The sequence below is a fragment of the Stegostoma tigrinum genome, chromosome 14 (genome assembly GCF_030684315.1).
Source record: "Stegostoma tigrinum isolate sSteTig4 chromosome 14, sSteTig4.hap1, whole genome shotgun sequence".
Taxonomy (NCBI): domain Eukaryota; kingdom Metazoa; phylum Chordata; class Chondrichthyes; order Orectolobiformes; family Stegostomatidae; genus Stegostoma; species Stegostoma tigrinum.
The window spans coordinates 44,311,094-44,334,425 of NC_081367.1; the positions used below are offsets into that span (position 1 = coordinate 44,311,094).

General features: G+C 39.8%; 1 protein-coding gene across 4 annotated transcripts in view; it reads left to right on the top strand.

The window, feature by feature from the left end:
* The window catches only part of clcn2c (chloride channel 2c), a 565,311-nt gene that overhangs the window by 257,504 nt on the left and 284,475 nt on the right, over positions 1-23,332 (top strand). For all 4 annotated transcript variants that reach the window (XM_048542200.2, XM_048542201.2, XM_048542202.2 and 1 more), the window contains one exon: positions 7,464-7,592. In XM_048542200.2, coding sequence (XP_048398157.1) covers positions 7,464-7,592 — 129 coding nt within the window. The remainder of the gene's footprint in view (positions 1-7,463; positions 7,593-23,332) is intronic.

Consider the following 23,332-nt stretch of genomic DNA (forward strand, 5'->3'; position numbering starts at 1 on the left):
AGAATTTAACAACCCTCCATGTGACTTATTTCCTATTCATTTCCAGTCTAGTTTCTTTGCAATTTTTTAGTACTCATGCGATATGGGTATTGTTGGTTAGGCAAGCATTTTATTACACATCCCTAATTCCCCAAAGGGCAAGTAAGAGTCGACCACATTGTTCTGGGTCCGGACTCACATGTATTCCAGTCCAGGAAAGGATGGCTGATTCCTTTCCAAATGATATTAGTGAGCCAGATGGAGTTTTTTTTACAACAATCAACAGCAGTTTCATGGCTAGTTTTCTATTATTTCTGTTCTTATTGAATTAAAATTTCACCTTTTAACAGGGTAGGATATTTACCTACATCCCCAAATTGTTAATTAAAAACCACAAGAACTGCGGATGCTGTAATCAGGAACAAAAACAAAGTTGCTGGAGAAGTTCAGCAGGTCTGGTAGCATATGTGAAGGAAAAAAGAGTTAACATTTCAGGTCCACTGACCCTTCCTCAGAACTGATGATGGTTGGGAAAATGTCAGTTTTATGCAGAGAGTAGGGAGATGGGTGGGGTAGGTAGTAAACGATAGGATAGAGCCCAAAGAGAGAGAAGGAGCCCAAAGAGAGAGAAAGGCAGTTGGATGGACAAAGGAGTTGCTAACGATCAGGCTGGGAGAGTCAATGGTTACTGGGGACTGTTAGTGAGTAACAACAGGGGGAGTGTGATGGCAGGCTATGTGGTAACAAGGCCCGGTGTGTGGGGTAGGGGTTTGGGTCATGGGAGAGTTTAGGTCCTAAAATTATTGAATTCAATTTGAGTCAATAGGGCTGTTCCCTCCTGCAACAGTGATAGGGTTCCCCTTATCCTCACCTACCATCCCACCAGCACCCACATCCAGAAGATCATCAGACACCATTTCTGCCATCTCCAGTGAGATGCCACCATTAGACATACACTCCCCTCCCCTCCCTGGTCTGCCTTCTGGGACTGTTCCTTCCAGGACACCCTGGTCCACACTCCCTTCACCTCCTACACCCACCACAGGCCTGAGGTACCTTCCCCTGCGACTGCCGAAGGTGTAATATCTGCCCATTTACCTCCTCCCTCCCCAGTATCCAACGGCCCAAACATACCTTCCAAATGAAGCAACATTTTACCTGCGCTCCACAGAATTTAGCCTACTGCATTCACTGCTCACCGTGTGGTCTCCTCTATATCGGGGAAATGAAGTGTAGACTTGGCGACCGCTTTGCGGAACATCTATGTTCTGCTCGCAAAAGAAAAGCCCTGAACTACCTTTTGCCTGCCACTTCAATGCACCACCCTGTTCCCTGGCAACATCTATGTCTGGCTTGCTGCAGTGTTCCAGCGAAGCCCAACGCCAGTTGGAGGAACAACACCTCATTTTCTGCTTGGGGACCCTACAGCCCTCCGGACTCAATATTGAGTTCAATAATTGAAGGCCTAAACTCTCCCATGTCCCAGCCCCCCACCCCATACACCAGGCCTTCTAACCACATAGCCTGCCACTACACACCCCCTGTTGTTAGTCACTAACAGTCCCCATTAACAACTATTCACCCTTCCAGCCTGATCATTAGCAACTCCTTTATCTGTCCAACTATCTTTCTCTCTCTTTGGGCTCTATCCTATCATTTACTCCCTACCCACCCCCCTCCCTATTTTCTGCATATAATCTGACGATTTCCCGTCCACCATCAGTTCTGAGGAAGGGTCACCGGACCCAAAACATTAACTCTGTTTTTACCTTCACAGATGCTGCCAGATCTGCTGACCTTTTCCAGCAACTTTGTTTTTGTTCCCAAATTGTTAGCCCAAAGTTCTGGATTACTAGTCGGTAACATTACACTTACACTTCCTCTATCAATTGATCAATCCTATAACCTCCAGATATTGACTGACTTGTCAAAGGAAATAGTTTCTTTTCGATTGCTCAATAAAAACCTTTAATAATAAAAACCTTCAATAAATTTGGAATATGTTAGGTTGCTCCAGTTTTGGTGCTTTTAGGAGAACAATAGCAAATTTTACTTCTGCACATCAGCAGCACTTTATTCCTGATATCACATAGATAAATAACCATTCCGAAATGCAGTGCTCAAATTTGTTCACAATACTCCAGCTGGGGCCTCATCTGTGATTCATAAAACATGAGACAACAGTGTGGAGCTGGATGAACGCAGCAGGCCAGGTAGCATCAGAGGAGCAGGAAAATTGACGTTTCAGGTCAGGACCCTTCTTCATAAAACGTGACCATGTTTTGTATTCAAAAACCAAATTTGTAAAAACAAACAAGTATTTCCTGTGCTGTTTTAAAAATCTCCTCAATTTGCTGTGACCCCTTGAATGACTCAGGAATATATGCACTTGTACCTCTATTCTTGTACACTTAAAAATATCCCACTTAGATTATACTGGTGCTTCAAGTTGTTTCTTCTAAAGTACATCACTTCATACTTAATCAGTATTAAATTGCATCTGCCATGCACCTTCTGTTCCATCGGTCTGTTTATGTCCTGCTGGGCCTCCAACTATCCTACTGGCTATTTATTAGATTGTTGATTCTTATGTTTATCTGCACACTTTGAAATTGTACTTCTTCTATCCATTTTACTTTAATCGTCAGTTCCGCTCTGCTTGAAATAATCTTGAGGTATAGGGCATTTATCACAAAAATTAAAAATTTACATTTTTTTATGAACAATGCTCCTTCTCTGGTTGTAGTACATTTGTCAGAGACACAGCCTTTACAGCACATTAGGCACTTTGATTCAAGCAAAGCAACTACCAATTTTTCAAATTGACAACAGCATTTCCATTCATGCTTCAGATGTCAGCATTTCAAAGGGGGAAATATCTCTTCTCCAACTGAGATTAAAGGTCATCAGACAAAGAAAGCCAGATGGAGGACAAGGCTGGTGCTTTTGTAACCAATCATAATCACTGTTTATTTTCATTTAGGTTATTCGCTGCATGAAATTTGATTGTGGAATGCTATGTGAAAGCAGTCAATACCTATAATTATCAACATCCCATTACCTGGTGCAGATCATCATTGTCCTATTACCTTAACTCTCTTCACAGATACTGCTTAACCTGCTGCGTATTTACAGTGATAAGAGATAATGGGAACTGCAGATGCTTGAGAATCCAAGATAACAAAGTGTGTAGCTGGATGAACACAGCAGGCCAAGGAGCATCTCAGGAGCACAAAAGCTGACGTTTCGGGCCTAGACCCTCCTTCAGCTCTGATGAAGAGTCTAGGCCCGAAGCGTCAGCTTTTGTGCTCCTGAGATGCTGCTTGGCCTGCTGTGTTCATCCAGCTACACGCTTTGTTATCAAGTATTTACAGTGTTTTCTGTTTTATTTCGGTCTACCAAAAAAGCAGTATTATGCAGTTGATTATCTCTGATCTGGTTTCAGGTTTTAAATGCAGAAAATGTTTTAAGCTGGAAAGGCTAATTAAATTTTTGGTGTAAACTTAAAACTCAACTTTGATATCTTGTTTCAATGATTCACCTCATTTCGGTCCTTTTTGAAGCTATATAAATTTGTGGGAGCATAGTTTCCACACATAGGTTTTTGAATTATTTTGACTGGTAAATAGCTGAAAATGTTTACTGATAACAATGCAGCTGAGAAAACTAGGCATCTGGGGCTTGGGCAAACAGGATAGGCAACTGCCTATCTGCTAAACAAATCAAATTGAAACTATCAGCACACAGATTCAAGGACCTATAAAGTCAAATGGGTGAAGGTTTATTCAGGTGCAGAAAAGGAACTAACAAGAGAATGAGAGGATGGATTAAAAGCAGAGAAGTGACTCAGGAAAGAAGGTAAAAATAAATTTAATTTTTCTATGTTTATAATCACTATAGGAACCTGAGGGGATGAAACTTTGTCGTTAATTTTCAGTGCCATCAAGGATGTATAAAAGCAAATAACACTTGTCAATATCATTGTAAATATCCTTCTAATAATGTGACAAGTTAATTTTCTGAGTTTAGTTCACATCTAAGGTGCAAATATGTTGCAATATTGATGCATTCCAAGAGACGCTGTTTTCGTGAGTATAATTGTGGTGTGATGTAACTCAAAAGACAATTATTGATCTTTGCGTTTAATGATGCATTTTATCCCTTGTCTGAAATTTCTGAACCCTGTATGCATAGATAACAAGTGCAATTAGTGTCACTGTTATTTTTGCCAGCTAATTCTGGCTGATGGTGTTTGGCTGAAAACTAAATCAGCATGACTTTTATTGAGGTAATTATAGTTACCTCCAGCCTGACGTAAGTGTGGGACAGTGCTAGATGTGATATTGAGCTGGGTTATTGTGGATTATTGTAAATATTGGTGAAGTCTTGTAGGAGCCTTGAAGACGTGAGCTATGATGTGAATTTTGTGAAAAACCCAGCAAATCTTGTCTTGATGTTGCATCTTTTAACCAAGTTCCAGGCATTGAGACCAAGTTCTCACTAGGCAATGACGGTTTACCTATCAAGGAAAGGTGGTATGGCTTGTTAATGACATCATTGACTGCAGGTCTCTCCTCATCAATATGCACTTTTCTATCGTGTCACACAGCATGAGCAAACTAGACACTGAGAATTGTTGTCATGGAAGTGAGAAGGGTATCTGGTGACTTTAGCTTGCTGCTTACTGGGCACCAACTACCATTGCCTCAGGGCACAGCCCATGGGCACTGGCTGCACTCCATAACAACATGTCCACGGTTCTTTAACATGTGCCAGCCTCTGAGAACCTTCCTAGCATGTCTCTGATGCACTCACGGGATGCTTCCGCCCTCCAATGCTGCACTTGGGCTGTACCAGAAACTATCATTGTAATGTTGCAGCAATGACACTGTGCACTCAGGGACATATGCCCAACCCCTGGGCTGGACTAGGCTGCATCACCAGGGGGTTCACTTGCTCTCTTCACACTCAACTCTGAGCATACTGAGTCTACCTGAATGCTCACGGCATCCCTGCCTCGCCTTGAGTTTCTGTGCTTAGAAAGAGACACCAGGCTCACTGTGCTAGAATATTGCCTTTCCATTTAGTGTAGATTCCATGCCAGGAAGATGCTTGTTGTTGTCATCAGTCCTCAGTCAAGGCAAAGGTGATAATCTTTGCTTGGGGATCCTGACACACTACCTTAAGGGCATGGTCAGTCAGTCACTCACAGGGCAGTCAAAGTCAGGATCCTCCCCTCCTAAGGGCTGAGAGCTGAATTTTGGGCAGTTACCGTCCATCTTTATTCTTCGTGCCCTATTGTGAGGTGCTTTCCTTTCAGAATAAAGCCGAGGCAGGTATTACGAGAGATGAAAGTAGGTTGCATAGCTGTGACTGTCAGTGCAAGTGGGGAGGTATATCAACTGAGTGAATTAACAAAGCAGCTTGCCTGGTTTGTGGTGTCAGGTATTGGGGAAGATAAGATCAAATGGGGAAGATGTTGCAGGCAACAGTGAGATTGATAGAGCATGAGTTTAGCTAGGAGGTCAGTGTAGTAGCAGAGACAGAGTGAGGGACTGGAGAGAGCTCTCCTCCTTACCTTGCTGCATATTCCTCCAGATGGCTGAGACTGCACTGAATCTCAGTGGGCAACCTCAAACATGATCTGGTGCTGTGGCCACCCCAGTAGTACATTCTCTACCGCAAGCACTATCTCTGCACCATCCTGTCTAGCAGGACCCCCTGATGCCTGTCCATAAAGTGGTGTGCCCTTCTCTGACATGTCCAGGTCAAATGTCAAGACCACCACACAACAGCTCCAGACTAACGGACACAAGGATTCTGGGGTATCCTGGCAGTGATGCATTCTTCTGGGTATGGTGAGTGGTGGAGTCAAGCTAGTGTAAAAAGTATAGTAAAGATATAGTCATATTTCCATAACTACTTTTAGTTAGATAATGAAAGTAGTTATTTCTTTTCCATGAAGGAGCAAGGTGGTTTTAAAAACGGTTGAATTATAGAAGGCTTCAAAATGTTGGAAACAGCATCAGATAAAACGTCAAAAAGTAACAAATGCAAATGTGAGTATGCATGTTCCCACACTGCACTTGTCTGCAAAATTGTCACGTTGGAGCATTAGGCCTACTCGGGCTTGTTGTATACCCTATAAACTGACACTACCAGGTAGTCTTTCTGGTCTTGTGCATTTGCTTACTATTATACAATTAGAAAAGAAAGAAAGTGGAAAGCAATAGCATAACCTTTAGTTTGTAAATAATATAGATTCATCAATATGTGATCTATTTTAATAATTTTCAAACTAAAACTACTTTTAAAAAAAATCATCTAAAGCTCCGTTTCATGAAAGTTATCTTTCCAGAGGTCTGATTTTAAAGTCCCACCACACACTATTTACTTCATGTTGAGCGTACTGCTCATCCCTCACTGAACGTCTTCCCCAAGTTCAAATAGAACCTTGAGATTCATTGAAAACAACTAATCAATGTCATGACACTGTTCTTTGGAAAGGTGAGCTTAAATTCAATATCACAAGTTAATGAGAATATAGGAACCACTGACCAGAGAAGTGGCAGGTGTTGTTTAGTTTAGATAAATGCAAGGTAAGGCAAACCAGGGCAGGACTGATACAGTTAGTGGTAGGGCCTTGGAGAATGTTGTTGAACAGAGGCGCCTAGGTACATGGGTGCATAGTTCTTTGAAAGTGGAATCATAGTTAGACAGGGTGGTGAAGAAGGCAGTTGGCACACTTGTCTTCATTGGTCAGAACATGTTGGTATGTTACGCTGCAGCAACAAAAGACATTGGTAAGGCCAATATCAGAATATTGTTTACAGTTCTGTTGCACTGCTACAGGATGGATGTTATTCAACTTGAAAGAGTTCAGAAAATGTTTACAGGGATGTTGCTGGGACTGGAGGGTTTGAATTCTAAGGAGAAAATGGAGGGGCTGGGACTTTGTTCCCCAGGAATGTCGGAGGCTGAAAGGTGACGGTTACAGAAGTTTTTAAAGTCATGAAGGGCATGGATAGGGTGAATAGCCAAAATCTTTTTTCCGAGGATGGTGGAGTCCAAACTAGAGGGTGTGGCTTTAAGGTGAGAGGGGAAAGATTTAAAAGGGACCTAAGCGGCAACTTTACAGAGGGTGGTGCAGTACAGAATGAGCTGCCAGAGGAGAGGCAGACACCTGTCCAAATGTCTTTTAAATGTTGTAATTGTATGTGAATAGGAAAGATTTAGAGGGGTATAGGCCAAATGGGAGTACTCAGTTTTGGATACCTGGTTGGCATGGACAAGTTGTTTCCGGGCTGTATAACTATATAATTTCTTTATGCATTCTCTAAAAGGTAACAAAACAGCCTTTTCCATGTGTTTAATCATATTGTGTATTTCAGTATATTAAGCAAGTAGTGTGATCAGATTTAAAGATGCTTACACACAGCCCCCAGGAATTTACTTTAACATTGTATAATTGCTTGTTTCCACAGCTCAGAAATGGATGTATGGTGGCCTAGAGCACAATGTTTTTCTGCAGTACTTGGCCTGGGTCACTTACCCTGTTGTTCTTATAACATTCTCAGCAGGATTTGTCCAGATCATTGCTCCTCAGGCTGTAGGTATGTGCCACTTTTTATAATATTCATTATCTAAAACATGTTCATGATTGTGCACCAATCTAGCTTAGTATTAACCAGTTCTTTATTGTGATTTTCCTATAAATAATTTGAAATTATTTTGCATTGCACTAAATGTCTAATGTTAGATGTGATTCCATAACTGAGCAGCAATTGCTGAATAATCCTGAATGTGGTGATAGCTGGAGTAACCAACTTAGTATAATCGAGCTCTTTAACATGGCTTATTCACTCATGCTAGAAGCGAAAATCATTTATATGCAAAGATTTGGTTACTACAAACAAATGGAATATTCTCAAGCCTCCCTTTTTTGCATTGCCCAGAAGCATGGGAAGATTATAGTTCCCCTTCCATTCTCCGAGTAAGATCTTGGCGATCACCAGAGGTGACTTGCCAACCAATACACACCACTTTTCTACTGCAGTATAAATTGTTGTGATAATTTGGCATGTGGCATTCCATCAGTTGTCCTTGAAAAAAAGCTTTAAGAGCAACTTCAGTTTTCAGCACTATTCAAAATAGTTTGTACCTTCTTTGTTAATCAACACAACCTTGTTACCCTCCGAGGCGGATTTCAGTTAGTTAGCATTTTCTTTTAAGATCTGAACTGCAAATGTAAATGGAGCAGTTTCTTGCCAAGTTATTAATACAGTATTTTGTACATTGTCTTAAAATAATTTCTAACACTGCAACAAGTTTCAAAACAGCTTTAATCTCATGTAGCATTGAGACATTGCTGAAATTGGGAAATTGCTGAATTCATCAAGCAACGTTATCCCATATAGATGATGCTAGTGAAGCCAATTTGGCTATTGTTTCAACCCATCTCGAACAAAACTAAGTTTTATGTTATTCCTGGATTACCTTTGTTCACGATTCCATTAGTAGTGAGTGGTAACTCACTTGTCTAACTATGTATGTGCATTTCTTTTCAGGGCAACTGCTTTTTTCTTGTTGTAATTATACTGACATTTTCAGTTTGTTACAAAATAATATACAAAAGAAATCTTATTCTGTGGATAATTTAATTTGAAAACTGGTTGTAATAAAGAAAGACTTTATTTTACAGCACATTTCAAGACCACCAGATGTCTCAAAGTACTTTGCAGCCAACTTGGTAGTTTTGAAACTGTTACTATTTAATACAGGAAAAGTGGCAAATAACAAGTGCAGAACAAACTCACAATTAGCAATGCGATAATGACTGGGTGATCTGGTTTTGTGATGTTGACTGAGGAATTAAACATTGGCCAAGACACTAGGGATAACTCCCTTGCTCTTCTTTTGAAGTAGTGCCATAAGATCCTTTACATTGAACCAAAGAGACAGATGGAGCCTAGGTTTAGCAGCCTGTCTGAAAAATGGCACCCTCTGTAGCGCACTAGAGTGTCAGCCTTGATTTTTGCATTAAATTCCAAGATTAGGATTTGGACGCAGTACCTTGTGGTTTAGAAGCGAGAATGGTACCAATTGAGCATTCATTTGTCATTTTCACTCATTAAGAATTACGTCCATTCTTTTGATTTGATATTGGCCCAGTGATTGCTACATTTATAATGGTAAGATAGTTGTTGCTGTTATTATATGGTAGAGCTGACAGAAACTTCTAAAGTACACTTGTGATGCAGTTAAAATATGGAGGTGCAGAAGTTGCTCTCAGACACCTGCTCCCCAATAAGCTCTGTTGTTAAAGTCATTACAGATAGAACTCATGTGGAGATCATTGCTTTACCTCAAATTTGGACTAACTAAGCAGTGTTCTCACAGTGAAGACAAAAGCAAAACTTAGGCCTTATTCAATCAGAAATAACTTCTGTTTTTAATGGCACATTTGCAACAAGTATAGTCATCCAACCACTTTGGCCTCAAGTTAGTATTAGAATTGCAAAATCTCCTTTCTTTAGAAAGAAGTTAACTTGCATGTTTTTATTTTTGTTTTTGTGCTTCTGTCTTAATCCTGATTTCTCTGTCCAACCCTTTACATAGCTTCCTATACATTACTTAAATGCAATTTTATGCTTTTTTAAACTTGTGATTTGCAGTCTTATTAAGAACCCTGCAGTTTGATTGACTGATTAGTTTCTGTGCTGACAGATGCCAGTTCCCCTGTAGAGGGGGCGCATTGAATCAGATGCCTGCACAATAGTAATTACAACTGAAATAAAAACAGTGTTTGAGAAACTTAGCAGGGTAAAGGCAGCATCTGTGAAGAGAGAAAGAGTGTTAACATTTTGAGTCCAATAAAGTCACTAGACACAAAATGTTAACTCTCTTTCTCTCTCCACAGATACTGCCTGACCTGCTGAGTTTCTCAAGCACATTCTGTTTTTATTTTTGATTACCAGCATCTGCAATATTTTGCTTTTATTTGATAAATTTCTATTGACAAGCAAGAAAATATTGCTGGGTAACTTCACAGAGTGAATAGCACAACCGATTATTTCTATGCACTCATGAAAATCTGGACAAGGATAACCAGTTGATTACATTTAAAAATGAAAGCATAAACAAATATCTGTTTGTATAAACTAATCTGCAATCTGTGAATAATCTCAATATGACTCTGAACATGATTTTGGTGCTGACACAATTGAAGCAAATTCAGAATTAGTGTTACAAATCATGATTCAACTGGGAACTGCTACTGCTCCTCTCTCTTTGTACCAGAAAATGTTTGGCACATTGCCTTAAATAAAAATCAATACATAAAACTGAACACACTGTCTTGCCAATCCAAAAGAAAAACACCTTGGACGTACAAAAATAAATTGATATTCCAATTGTACCCTGAAACTAAAAGTTGTTTGTTTAGTGTGTATAAATCTTAATAGCATGACCTATCACTATTCTGCCTCACCAACTTAACCATTTTGTTTTTAGAAAATGATAAATTGATCAATGTTAGCTGACAAGTTTCAGTGCCATGTCTTGTGACAACTTTATAAATAATCAACGTGGGAACTTGGATGTTCTGAGTATCTGCTGGCAATCTAGTTAAACTTATTCGGGTGCATTTAATGTCATTCTGATACAGAATTAAATTGCCTTTACACAAGCTTGTCAGAATCTATTTATGAAGTGGGTCCGTGAGAAGTGGCATGTCAATGGGAACTGGGTTTGCATCATGACTTGTTGACCTCAGCTAATGCATTGCAGAATACCCCATTAAAAAGGGAGCTATGTCTTCCACAGGAAAAAAAAGTGAAAATTGGAGATAATCAACTCTTTGACTGTCTTTTAGTACTGATTTACAGAAAGTACTTTGTAATGAGAATACAGGACAAGTCAGGTGTTTGTTCTGCCTTGATAAACCATAATTATTTGAAAAAATATGATGCATTGAAGTAATGGAGGTACAAAAGTGTGGGATTCCAAGGTTGCATTGAAACACCATAAGAATCTTTACTGGGCAGAGTTTAAATAAAATAAACATGAGTGATAATCATGAAATAGATAAACTGAACAAGTAAGATGTTTCTTGGTGATATGAGCTTCCACCTTAAACTCAATCCAACAGACTTGTTCCAGTTTACTTGATTTATCACAGCCTTCCGTTCAATAGGCTTTAAATATAGTATATTCTGCATCTGGCAGGTGATCAAGGAGGTGGGCAAATTGAGGCCTTTAAGCTGTTGCTAGTTGACCACTAATTGCTGGCTGTTCGAGAGGTTCTACCATGGGCCTCCTTGCCCAGTTCATAATTTCTGAGGTGGTGAAAAGCAGGCCCAAAAGCAGTACACTGCTTAGCAAATCTCACGCTAGCTTCTTGGCTGAACAATTTATCCAAAACATATCTGCTCCAATTTTTACAAAAAACACTGCTATATATTTATGCTTCTCACCAGCTCAATGTGATAATTGCATCTGGAGATGTTGAACTAATGCAGAGGTTTCTAAGACTATTGTCAAAAAATTAGAGCTTAGTCAACAGAGAGATAAATGTTCCTCATTCCACTACAATGCACCATTTGGATCCAAATGTTGATGTTAATAATCACTGAGAGATTACGAGCCTGGTTAATGTATTACTTCCTCCCTCTCCAGAGCACCTTGCATTATCACTTTATCACTTTAGATTTCCCTTTGTTTACTTGTTCAATCACCGTAAACCTACAAGTCTTCCGTACTTTGTTCCATGTAGACCATACATCATAAACACAGCACATTGCCCTCCAAGCCACTCACCATTCTCACGTAGAACCAAATCACAGTTCCTTCACTGTCACTGTGTCAAAACTCAGAAACTTTTTTTCCTAACAGCAAGTGTCCTTGTAGCCTAAGGATTGCAGTGGTACAAGAAGACAAGTCACCACCACCTTCTCCAGGGCAATTAGAGGTGAACAATAAATGCTGGCCAATAATGGCCACATCCCATTAACAAATGTAAAGAAGCTAGAAATGACAAACTTTGAAAGAAAATATTATTTTAGAAGGAAATAGTGAATTTTCATAAAAGGACACAATTTCACTTAGCAAATCTCACACTGTTTTCTTGGCTGAGTAATTTATCTAAAAACATATCTGCTACTTTTTTTTTAAAAGAACACTGCCATTCGAACAGAATTCAGCATCAAGTTACATTTCAAAGCACAAGTTTGATGCTTTTGTTATCTGTTTGTCCTTATATCCAACTGCAACTGAACTACCACACCCACCTTAGACGTTCTAAGCATCCTCCATCAAACTTCTGCAACTCGTGATCTGATCTGTAGTGTGTCTGACAGAATTGTCAAGAATGATGATCCATCACTCGTTCCTGACTTATGTTGAAAATGAAGGCAAGACACCAACCATGTTGGCCATTGCACCACTTTTAATTTTTGGTGAATTTTAAACTAAATTGTGTGTGACTGTATTAAATCCAAAATCCAACTTCAGGTAAGTGAAGACTAAAATTAATGTGATGGTATTATTCCCATTTGAACATCTTCCCTAGATAGTGCTTCTGCTCTCTGATGGGGGGCACTGGAGAATGAATATAATTGTTTTGTATTTGTTGCTACAAGTTAATGAAGCAGAGCTGTGTGCAAGCACAAAGACATGAATGCCAATTATGCGTCTGACACACAGCACAAGAATGTTGCAAATTATTATTGGGTATGAATTCGATTTTTTTTTGGAATGTTGCCATTTTTGTTGCATTTTGTTAGTTCATTAATTGCAAATGCATAGCCATATTGCTTTCTAGCTGCTCTGACAGTGTGTGACTGATGAAGAATGACAGCTCAGGATCTTGCTCAAATAATGTATTATTGATCCTATTTGGGAAAGAAATGAAAATTGAATCTTAATAATATAGTTTACGTGACTGATACAGAATGTTTCATCAAACAAGTGGTTAGATTAACATAGGTTCTGTGCAATATTAGCAAAACATGTTGACTAAATTCCAAATCCATTGAATAGTCTCCTGATAATTAGCTGCTGTATAAAATACAGGAAAACACCACGCGCAGTTAGGTTTAATTACATAACTGTAAATTGAAAAGGAGAGCCTTAAGTGCTATAATTCTGAATTAAAAAACCAAAGAATCTGTAAATAATCAACATACACTAGGAGTAAAGACAGGTTATGATGTGGGCCCATCAACAGTTGTTAATAAGGGGTGCACGCCTATAATGTCATAACCTATTTTATTTTACTTTTTATTGATGTTAATAGACCTAATTATGTGTTGGTTTTTAATTTGTTTTTCTGTGCTCACTTTTGATTAACATTATAATGGCATTTCTTTTGACGTACAGTTACAAGAGTATTTTGTGCTGTTTCTTGCAAAGCTGCTCTGCCATCTTTAATATACTGAAAAGGGCTCAGGCATGACAAAGCTTTCTGATTGATTTCACCACAGGGCTTGGGTAAATTGAAACATTTCTTATTTATACCAAAATACAAAGACAAAGACTGACTAGGAATAGTCAGCATGGCTTTGGCATGAGTGATGGGAACCTAAGCAGTGGCTCTAAGTTAGCTAGAGTGAGAGCTTAATGAAAAAGAGACTCATGACCATAAATAAAAAGCCAGAAGCAGCTGAGCAGTGTCGCGCTAAGATGAGTGGAAATCAAGTAGTGACAGAAAAAGAGAGAATGATTTAATGGCCATTACAGAACGTGGTTGTAATCTAGTCACTGCTGGGAGTTAAATACCCAGGGGTATCAGACTATTCATAAGTACAGACAGGAAGAAAAGGGAGGTGGTATAGTTCTGATATTTAAGGATGACATCAGGGTGGCAGTGAGAAATGATATAGGTTCCATGGACAAAACGTTTGAATCAATGTGGGTGGAAATGAGAAATAGTAAAGGGAAAACATCACTAATAGGCATAGTCCATTGGTCACCAAATAATAACATCATAGTGGGCAGGCAATAAGCAAGAGAAAAAACTGATGCATGTAAAAATGGCATGGCAATTATCATGGGCGATCTTAATCCACATATTGATTGGTAAAACCAAGTTGGCCAAGACAGCCTTGAGGAGGAGTTCACTGAATCTGTGACAGTTTCCTCCAAACAGTATGTAATGGGCCCTATAAGGGAGCAAGTTATCCTAGATCTGATCCTGTGTAATGAGACAGGACTAATTAATGATCTCATAGTTAGGCATCCTCTCAGAAGGAGCGAGCACTCACTGTATGGTTGAATTTAAAAGATAAAATCCAATACCAGTTTGTTGTGCTTAAACAAAGGGCACTACAGTTGGATAAGGGAAGGAGTTGGTTAAGGTAGACTTGGATCAAAGACCGTAGGGTGGGACAATTGAAGAACAGTAGAGGACTTTCAAAGCAATTTTTCACAGAGCTCAACAAATGTATATACCAGTGAAAAGGAAGGACTGTAGGAAAAGGGATACTCAGCCATGAATAACTAAGGAAATAGAAGATGATATCAAACTGAAAGCTAGTGCATTCAAAGTGCCAAAGATTAGAGGGAAACTTGAGGATTGGGAAATCTTTAAAGGCCAACGAAAAGCCGCAAAAAACGATTTAAAAAAAGGTAAGATAGATTATGAGAGTAAACTAGCTCAGAATATAAAAGCAGACAGCAAAAGTTTCTACAAATATATGAAACAAAGAAGAGTGGCTAAGGTAAACATTGGTCCTTTAGAGGAAGAGAAGGTGGATTTAATAATAGGAAGTGAGGAAATACTGAGGCATTAAACAGGTATTTTTCAGTTTTCACGGTGGAAGACACAAATAACATGCCAGTAATTGACAAGGAGGCTATGGCAGGTGAGGATATAGAAGCAATCAATATCTAAAGAGGTAGTGCTGGGCAAGCTAATTAGCTTAAAGGTAGACAAGTCCCCTAGCCCTGATGGAATGCATCCCAGGGTATTAAAGGAGACAGTGGGGGAATAGCAAGTAGCAATAGCACTTGTTGTAATTTACCAAAATTCAGTGGACTGTGATGAGGTTCCGGCAGAGCAGGAAAACAGCAAAACTGATGCCACATTTTTAAAAAGGAGGTAGACAAAAGGCAGATAACTAAAAGCCCATTAGCTTAACTTCTTGTGATAGGGAAAATGCTTGAATCTATTATCAATGAAGAAATAGCATGCCATCTGGATAGAAATTGTCCCATCGGGCAGATACAGCGTGTGTTCATGAAAGGCACATCATGTTTAAATAATTTACTGGAATTCTTTGAGGACTTTAAGTGCAGTGGATAATGGGGAACTGGTGAGTGTGGTGTATCTGGAAATCCACATGGCATTCGGCAAAGTGTGGCACGAAAGGTTGCTGTATGACATAAAGGTACACGGCGCTACAAGTAAAGTATTAGTATAAGTAGGGGATTGGTTAACTAACAGAAAGAAAAGAGTGGGGATAAATGGGTGTTTTTCTGAATGATGATGAGTGGTCTATGGTGTCCCTCAGGGATCAATGTTGGGACCGCAATTGCTCACAATTTACAGAGAGATGATTTGGAGTTGGGGACCAAAGGTAGTGTGTCAAAGTTCATAGATGACACTAAGATAAGTGTTGCAGCGAAGTGTGCAGAGGACACTGAAAGTCCGCAAAGGGATATGGATGGGTTAAGTGAGTGGGCAAGTGTCTGGCAGATGGAGTATGATGTTGGTAAACGTAAGGTCATCCATTTTGGTAGGAATAACAGTCAGATGGACTATTATTTAAATGGTGAAAAAATTTGCTGCTGTGCAGAGGGTATCCTTGTGCATGAATCACAAAATGTTGGTTTGCAAGGGCAGCGGTTAATTAAGAAAGAAAATGGAGTATTCCCCTTCATTGTGAGAGGGATGGAGTTTTAAAATAGCAGGGAGGGTATGCTGCAGCTGTTTAAGGTGCTGGTGAGGTCACAACTGGAGTACTGTGTTCAGTTTTAACATAGATAATAGAACAGTACAGCATAGGAATGGGCCCTTTGCCCCATGATTTTGTGTCAAATGAAACTAATTGCTTCTGCCTGCCATTGCTCCAAATCCTCCTATCCCTTGCATATTCATGGTCTTATCTAAAAGTCCCTTAACTGTCCCTATTGTATCTGCCACCACCACCACTGCTGGCAGTACATTCGAGACTCCTACCACTCTTTGTGCAAAAACCTTGCCCCTCACATCTCCTTTGGACTTTATCCCTCTAACTTTCAATGCATGCCCCTAGTATTAGACATATCAATTCTAGGACAAAGATTCTGACCGTCAAGCCTATCTATGCATCTCATTATTTCATGGACTTCTAAAATGTCTTCACTTAGCCTGCACACCTCAAGAGAAAACAAACTGAGTTTTCTAGCCTCTCCTTATAGCTCATACCCTCTAATCCAGGCAGCATCCTAGTAAATCTAGTATCAGAGATAATGGGAACTGCAGATGCTGGAGATTTACTAGGATAATAAAATGTGAGGCTGGATGAACACAGCAGGCCAAGCAGCATCTCAGGAGCACAAAAGCTGACGTTTCAGGCCTAGACCCTTCATCAGAGAGCTCTCTGATGAAGGGTCTAGGCCCGAAACGTCAGCTTTTGTGCTCCTGAGATGCTGCTTGGCCTGCTGTGTTCATCCAGCCTCACATTTTATTATCCTAGTAAATCTCTTTGGCACCCTCTCCAAAGCCTCCACATCCTTCCTGTAATGTGGCAACCAGAACTGAATGCAATAATCTAAACGTGGCCTAACTAAAGCAACATGGCATCCTGACTCTTATACTGTGTACTCAGTTCCCAACCAGTAAAGGCAAGCATGCCATATGCCTTCTTTGCCACCCTATCTACTTGTGTGGCTGTTTTGGTTTTGCTGTCTATACTTGATAAAGGATCTTCTGGCTGTGGAGGAGATTCACTAGGTTGATTCCAGAGTGGAGATGATTGGCTTATGAGGAGAGATTGAGTATGATCGTTGAAACATTAGAAGAATGAGGGTGGATCTTAGAGAAACTATGAAATTATGAAGGGAATAGGTAGGGTAGAAGCAAGGAGGTTGTTTCCACAGGTGGGTGAAACTAGAACTATGGGGCATAGTCTCAAAATGATTGGGAGCAGATTTGGGACTGATTTCAGGATTGTGAATTTGTGGAATTCCCCGACTATTGAAGCAGTTGGGGCTACCTTGTCGAACATTTTTAAAGTAAAATAGATTTTTGAACACTAAAGGAATTAATGGTGATGGTGAGCAGGCGCATAAGTAGAGCTGAATCCACAAAAAGATCAGCCACAGTCTTATTGAATTGCAGAGCATGCTCAAGAGGCCAGGTAACCCACTCCTGCTCCTATTCCTTACATTCTTATATTTGTGCGCCGTAAATTGTCTCACAAGTTTGATTTAGTTTTTTCAAGGATGTGACCAAGAAGATAGGTGAGGGCAGAACAATAGACATTGCGTAAATTGACTTTAGTAAGGCCTTTTGACCGAGATCTACATGGTATACTGGTTAGTAAAGTTAGATCACATGGGATTCAGAAGAGCCTGCCAATTGGATACAAAATTATCTTGACAGTAGGATACAGAGGGTTGTGGTGGAGGGTTGGTTTTTGGACTGGAGACCTGTGACCAGTAGTGTTCCGCAGGGATTGGTGTTGGGTCATTGTTGTTTGTCATTTATATAAACAATATGGATGAGATTATAGGAAGCATGGTTAGTGAGTTTGTGGATGACACCAAAATTGGTAGTATAGTAAACAGTGAAGAAGGTTATCTAAGATTACAAAGGGATCTTAATCAATTGAGCCAATGGGCTGAGGAGTAGCAGATGGAATTTAATTTAGATATAGGTCAAGACTTGTTTTGTTAATGATATGGCCCTGGGGAGTGTTGTAGAACGGAGAGACCTACAGTTTCAGGTGCATAGTTCATTAAAAGTTGCGTCACGGGTAGACAGAGTGGTAAAGAAAGTTTTTGGCATGCTTGCCTTCATTGTTCAGACCATTCAGTATAAGAGTTGGGATTCATCTTATGATTGTACAGGATGTTGGCAAGGCCACTTTTGGAGTACCATGTATAGTTCTGGTTGCCGCACTATAGAAAGGATGTTATAAACTGGAGATGGTTCAGAAAAAGTTTACAAGGATGTTGCCAAGACTGGAGGGCTTGAGTTATGAGGAGGTGTTGAATAAGCTGGGACTTTTTTTCACTGGAATGTAGGAGGTTGAGGAGTGACCTTAGAGGTTTATAAAATCATTAAGGGCATAGATAAGGTGAGTAGCAAAAGTCTTTTCTCTCGGGTAGGCAAATTCAAAACTAGGAAGCATATTTTTAATGTAAGAGGAAAAGTGTTTAAAAGGTGCCTGAGGGGCAACTTTTTCATACAGAGGGTGATCTGTCTGTGGAATGAACTGCCAAAGTGGTAGATGCAGGAACAGTAATAACAATTAAAAGGCATTTGGACAGGTACATCAATAGGAAAGATTTAGAAGGATATAGGCCTAATGCAGGTAAAAGGGACTAGTTTTGTTTGGGAAACTTGGACAATTTGGATTGAAGTGTCCGTTTCCATGTTGTATGACTTGATGACTATGAAATTTGGGACTCAAAAATCATGAGACGGGGTATTCTGTACAGTGTTACCTTCGCAATCCAATATTAGTAAGCTGAAATGGCCTGCAGGAAGTTGTTCATTCTGAATACACCACCACTTACACCAGCTTAAAACCCAAGTTTGCTAAATGAAGTTTTTTTTTCCTGAGTTGGTAAACTGCACTTCATATTGACCAATGGTTAACTTCTTATTATCCAGATGTATTTGTTGAAGCCTATCTGGTTCACAAATGTCCTTTAGGGAAGGAAACTGCCATACTTCCCTGGTCTGGCTTACATGTGATTCCAGGCCCACAGCAGTGTGGCTGACTCTGATGCCCTCTAGGCATTTTGGGATGGGCACTAACTGCTGGTCCAGCCAATGACCCCGTCAGCCTGTGAATGAACTTTAAAAAAAATGTATTTGGAGAGATAACCCGATTCTTTCCTAGTAATTAGCTTTGCAGTACTTGTAGATCTCTTAAAGTCTGATTTTGCTACATATTTCAATGATAAATAGTGCACTGTAAATTAGTATTTTACTTGTAGTCCATTGAATGCAACATCAAAGGGGAAAATTCTCCCCTTTGGGATTGATCTTTGCAGGGGCATTGGTTCTATCCTTTCTGTACTGTTGAACCGGATCTGAAATGTGCTTCTCAGTCATAGTTTGTTCCAGATGCAGAAGTATATTCCAATAAGAGTCTGCTGGCATTAAGACGAAGCAGTAAGTGGCAAAAACAAGGAATGTAGGAAATCTGGGCTTGACTCCTGTGTCACCAGCAGTGGGAGGAAGAAGAGGCGGTCCTGCTGAGGGCTAGGGGAGGAAATTCTCAGCTATGGTGCTAGTAGACTTTGCCATCTGAATATTTTTACCTTCTCTACTGAGACTGTGCCTATTTTGGACAGGATCAGCAAATCTTAATAGAAAGTTGCTGCAAGTAGCCATGGTAAATGAGGGGTTACGGTGATCGAGTAGAGGGATGCTGCTTGGAGGGTTGGTGCAGAGTTTTTAAAGTAAACCTCTTGGGTACAGTTGGCATGGTAGTTTACCTATTCTTTGCAGCTCTAAAAATAACTTTGTAATGCAACAAACATGTGTACGATCAACAAATCAGCTAAAATCATGGCTTGCCATTAGCACATTCTATCTTGCTCCAGTTGCTTTTCTTTTATACATAATTGCTTGTTCTTAAATTGATGACTTACACATTGTACATAAATGTTATTCTACTCTCTACTTCAAAGCCATACATGTACCATTCAAGTGAATTATTTCTGCAATTAAACGTTCGAAATGTTGCAAAGTTGTAAAATGTACTTTCTTCCCCCACGCTAACAAAACAGCAACATTGCAGTAAAGTGGGTAACTGCAATTATGTCATTGCGATTTGACAGCACACTTTGCAGTCATTTATGGTTTGGTCTTGTAGCCTAATAGGATCCATTATTGAGCAGTAAGACATAGCATTGCAGAACACGCCTGCAGCAGACTAGCTAGGTGATGTTGTCACTTGCTGAGATGAATTCCTGTTAACTAGCATTAACTTTCACCAGGAATACCGCTATGTTTCTCTTCTACCTTGATAAGCTGATCTGAATTTTTCTACATTAAAAATGCTGTTTAAAGGTCAGGAGTTGTATTTTTACCTCAATTAATGAATTACAGTTGGTGTTAGAAGTTCAAGTTGATTCTGCTATAACACATGTTCTGACAACACTAATTGCCTGTAACGTGACTGGCGACTAGGGGAGCACTATTTCTAAAATGCCAACTTGTGTTGGCTATAACACAATTCCGTTGGTGCCCGGAGGAGCATGCATCAACATCACGTGATTGTTTCACAGGCTTTGTCCTGAGCATGCTCAACATTAGCACTGAAAGAGTCTCGGCGCCAGCATCATATGATCAAATAAACAACATAGCAACTTCAAAACCTCCTCCACATCGAGTCATTTTGATATTTTTTCAAGGTAAGCTGTTAAATTTGCTTTTAGCCCATTATTAGCTATGAATTAAACATTTATTCAAAGTGTGTTATCCTTTGTGTTGGGCTTTTGAGAGATTTTTTTGGTGGCCTCCCCAACCCCATTTTTCCCATAGGCCCCATTATTTCTGTAGTGCAGTTTTCTACAACATGATGTTGCACAGGAACACAACTATTGTGTCATAGCAGAACTGACTGCACTATCCTTATTATGGCAATGCCATAACTAAACTTACCAAATGGCTTCTCCAGAAAGAGGTGTGGAGCTAGGTAATTTGATTTCTTTGTCTTATTTTTAATGAAAGAAATGTCAGAAAGGACACTGCGAGGCCTACCTGTTGATTGAATAATAAAATAGTTTTAAGGAGATCATGAGAATGATTGTTGAGGGATGGGCAGCAGATGTTGCCTATGTGGATTTTGTTTAGGCACTTTATATGCCCCCTTATGAACTGGGATGAATTGGCTAGATGGGTACAAAGCTGGCTTGGCTATTGAAGACAGGGAGTAGCAGTGCATTTTAGAATGAAGATCAGTAGCTAGTGGTATTCCGCAGGGACCAGTGCTAGAACCTTTGTTGTTTGTAACATATTCATAAATCATCTGGAGGAAAATGTAGGTGGCCTGCTGTGTAAGTTTGCAGATGACACCAAAATTGCTGGTGTTACAGATAGTGAGGACTGTTGTCAAATGATAAAGTAGGATATAAATGGATTACAGATTTGGGCAGAGAAATGGTAGATGGATTTTAAACTAAACAAATGTGAAGGGACGCATTGTGGAAAATCAAATTCCGGTGTGAATTTTGCAATAAATGGTCAACCCCTTAAAGCATTGTCATACAGAGGGATTTAGATGTACAGGTCCACAGATCTCTGAAAGTAGCAACACAAATGGATAAGATTGTCAAGAAGGCATGTAGTATGTGGATGCCTTGGACAGAGTGCAGGGAAAGCTTGCCAGGAAGTTGCCTGGTCTGAAGGATTTTAGTTATGAGGATTGTTTTCATTGGAAAGGTGGAGGCTAAGTGGCAACCTGATAGGAGTCTACAAAATTAAGGTGCATAAATAGGGTGGATAACCAGTGGTCTTTTCCTAGAGTGGAAAGCTCAACTCACAAGAGAGCATAGGTTCAAGGTGAGAAGGGTAAGTGTAGGGGGGAAGTGTGGGGAAAATTTTTCAGAGAAGATGTTGGGTGCCTGGAACACACTGCCGGTGGAGGTGATGGAAGCAGATATGATGGCAAAATTTAAGGCATATCCTGATGGACACTTGAATGTGAGGTGAACAGAGGATTAGAAATTGTGTATGGGCGATACGGACCTAAATAAGGGCTAGGAATTGGTCAGGCTTGGTGGGCCAAAGAGACTGTTTCTGTGCTGCATTATATTGTATTGGAATCAATGATATCGCCTGTGATATAAACTTTCACAGATCTGGAAGTAAAGATTCTTGTGAAAGTTGACAAGTCAAGTATTGATCAGGTTGGTTTAGAAGTACCATAAATATGTAGTTGCATAGATAGTAAAAGAAGGCCCAGGGAACAAGGGAAATCATTAAACCCCAGAGCCAAATTATTCATAACTGTTATTATGACACCAATTGTCTTTGCAGGGTCTGGAACACTTCCTCATGCTCAGGTCGTATTATAACGTGTCCATTTTGCGAGCATCAAATATGTGGGTGTTTCATCTCTTGTCCACAGACTATCCCCAATTTGTCCATTACTTTTTTTATTGATCTAGAAGATAAATCGGAATGGAAATTCCCTGATCATGCCCTAACAGTACTAAACTGGGCTTGATGGAAGATGGATCAGAAAATTAGCATTGCAACGTAATAATGTCTAGTCTGTCCTCTGTTGGAAGCAAGATGAATCAACTCAGAGCAGGACAATGAACGTGCAGAATACTTTTATTGAAAGCTTTCTGGCTTTCTTCTGCTACATTTTAGTCACTCCATTGACCAAGTCCCAGCTCCAAGCCCAGTTTGTAAAATTTCCTTTCTGAAGTGTGTTAACTTGATGACTAAAGAACCAAAGGGGGATGGTTGGGGCTAGATAGCATTGTAGTGGTCATGTTATTGCAGTAAAAATTGAGAGATATAGCTTGAATACATTGGAAACATGAACACACGTTTCATCACATAATTAGTTATTTTTAATTTCTGTTAATGATTATGCAATATATAGTTGGTTTCAGCAATAGGACTATGAAACTAACACCTGAATGGTGGGGAATAAAATCATTTGATGTACTTTGGGGAAAGAAATCTGGCATCTTTACCTAGCCTGGCCCACATATGGCTCCAGACCTGCTGCAATGTAATTGACCCTGAACTATTGGGAATGGACAATAAATGCTGCCTGTCAGTGAAGTCCTCATCCTGTGAATGAATTATAAGGAAGGAGAGACCCCTTGGGTGGAATTCCATGATGATGACACATAGAGAAATGTTTGCAGAAACATTTAGGCTGATACAATAGATAACTGTGGGAACAGGTGGGAGGACAGTCTTAAGGTAGACAGTGGAGGAGAGGCATTATAAGATGATGCTGTGGTTCCCTCCCCTGCTGAAAGCTACAATATTGAGGAGAATTGGGTGAGATAATTCACCAAGACTACATTCAGGAAAAAATGTTGTTCATGATGTTGGATATGAATACAGCTAAGGAAATTTAGATGAATAAGGTTTGAGATTCTTTATTTCAGCAATTCTGAGTTTCAAACAGGAACTCAGCACCCACTGCTTATGCCAGTGCAAGTA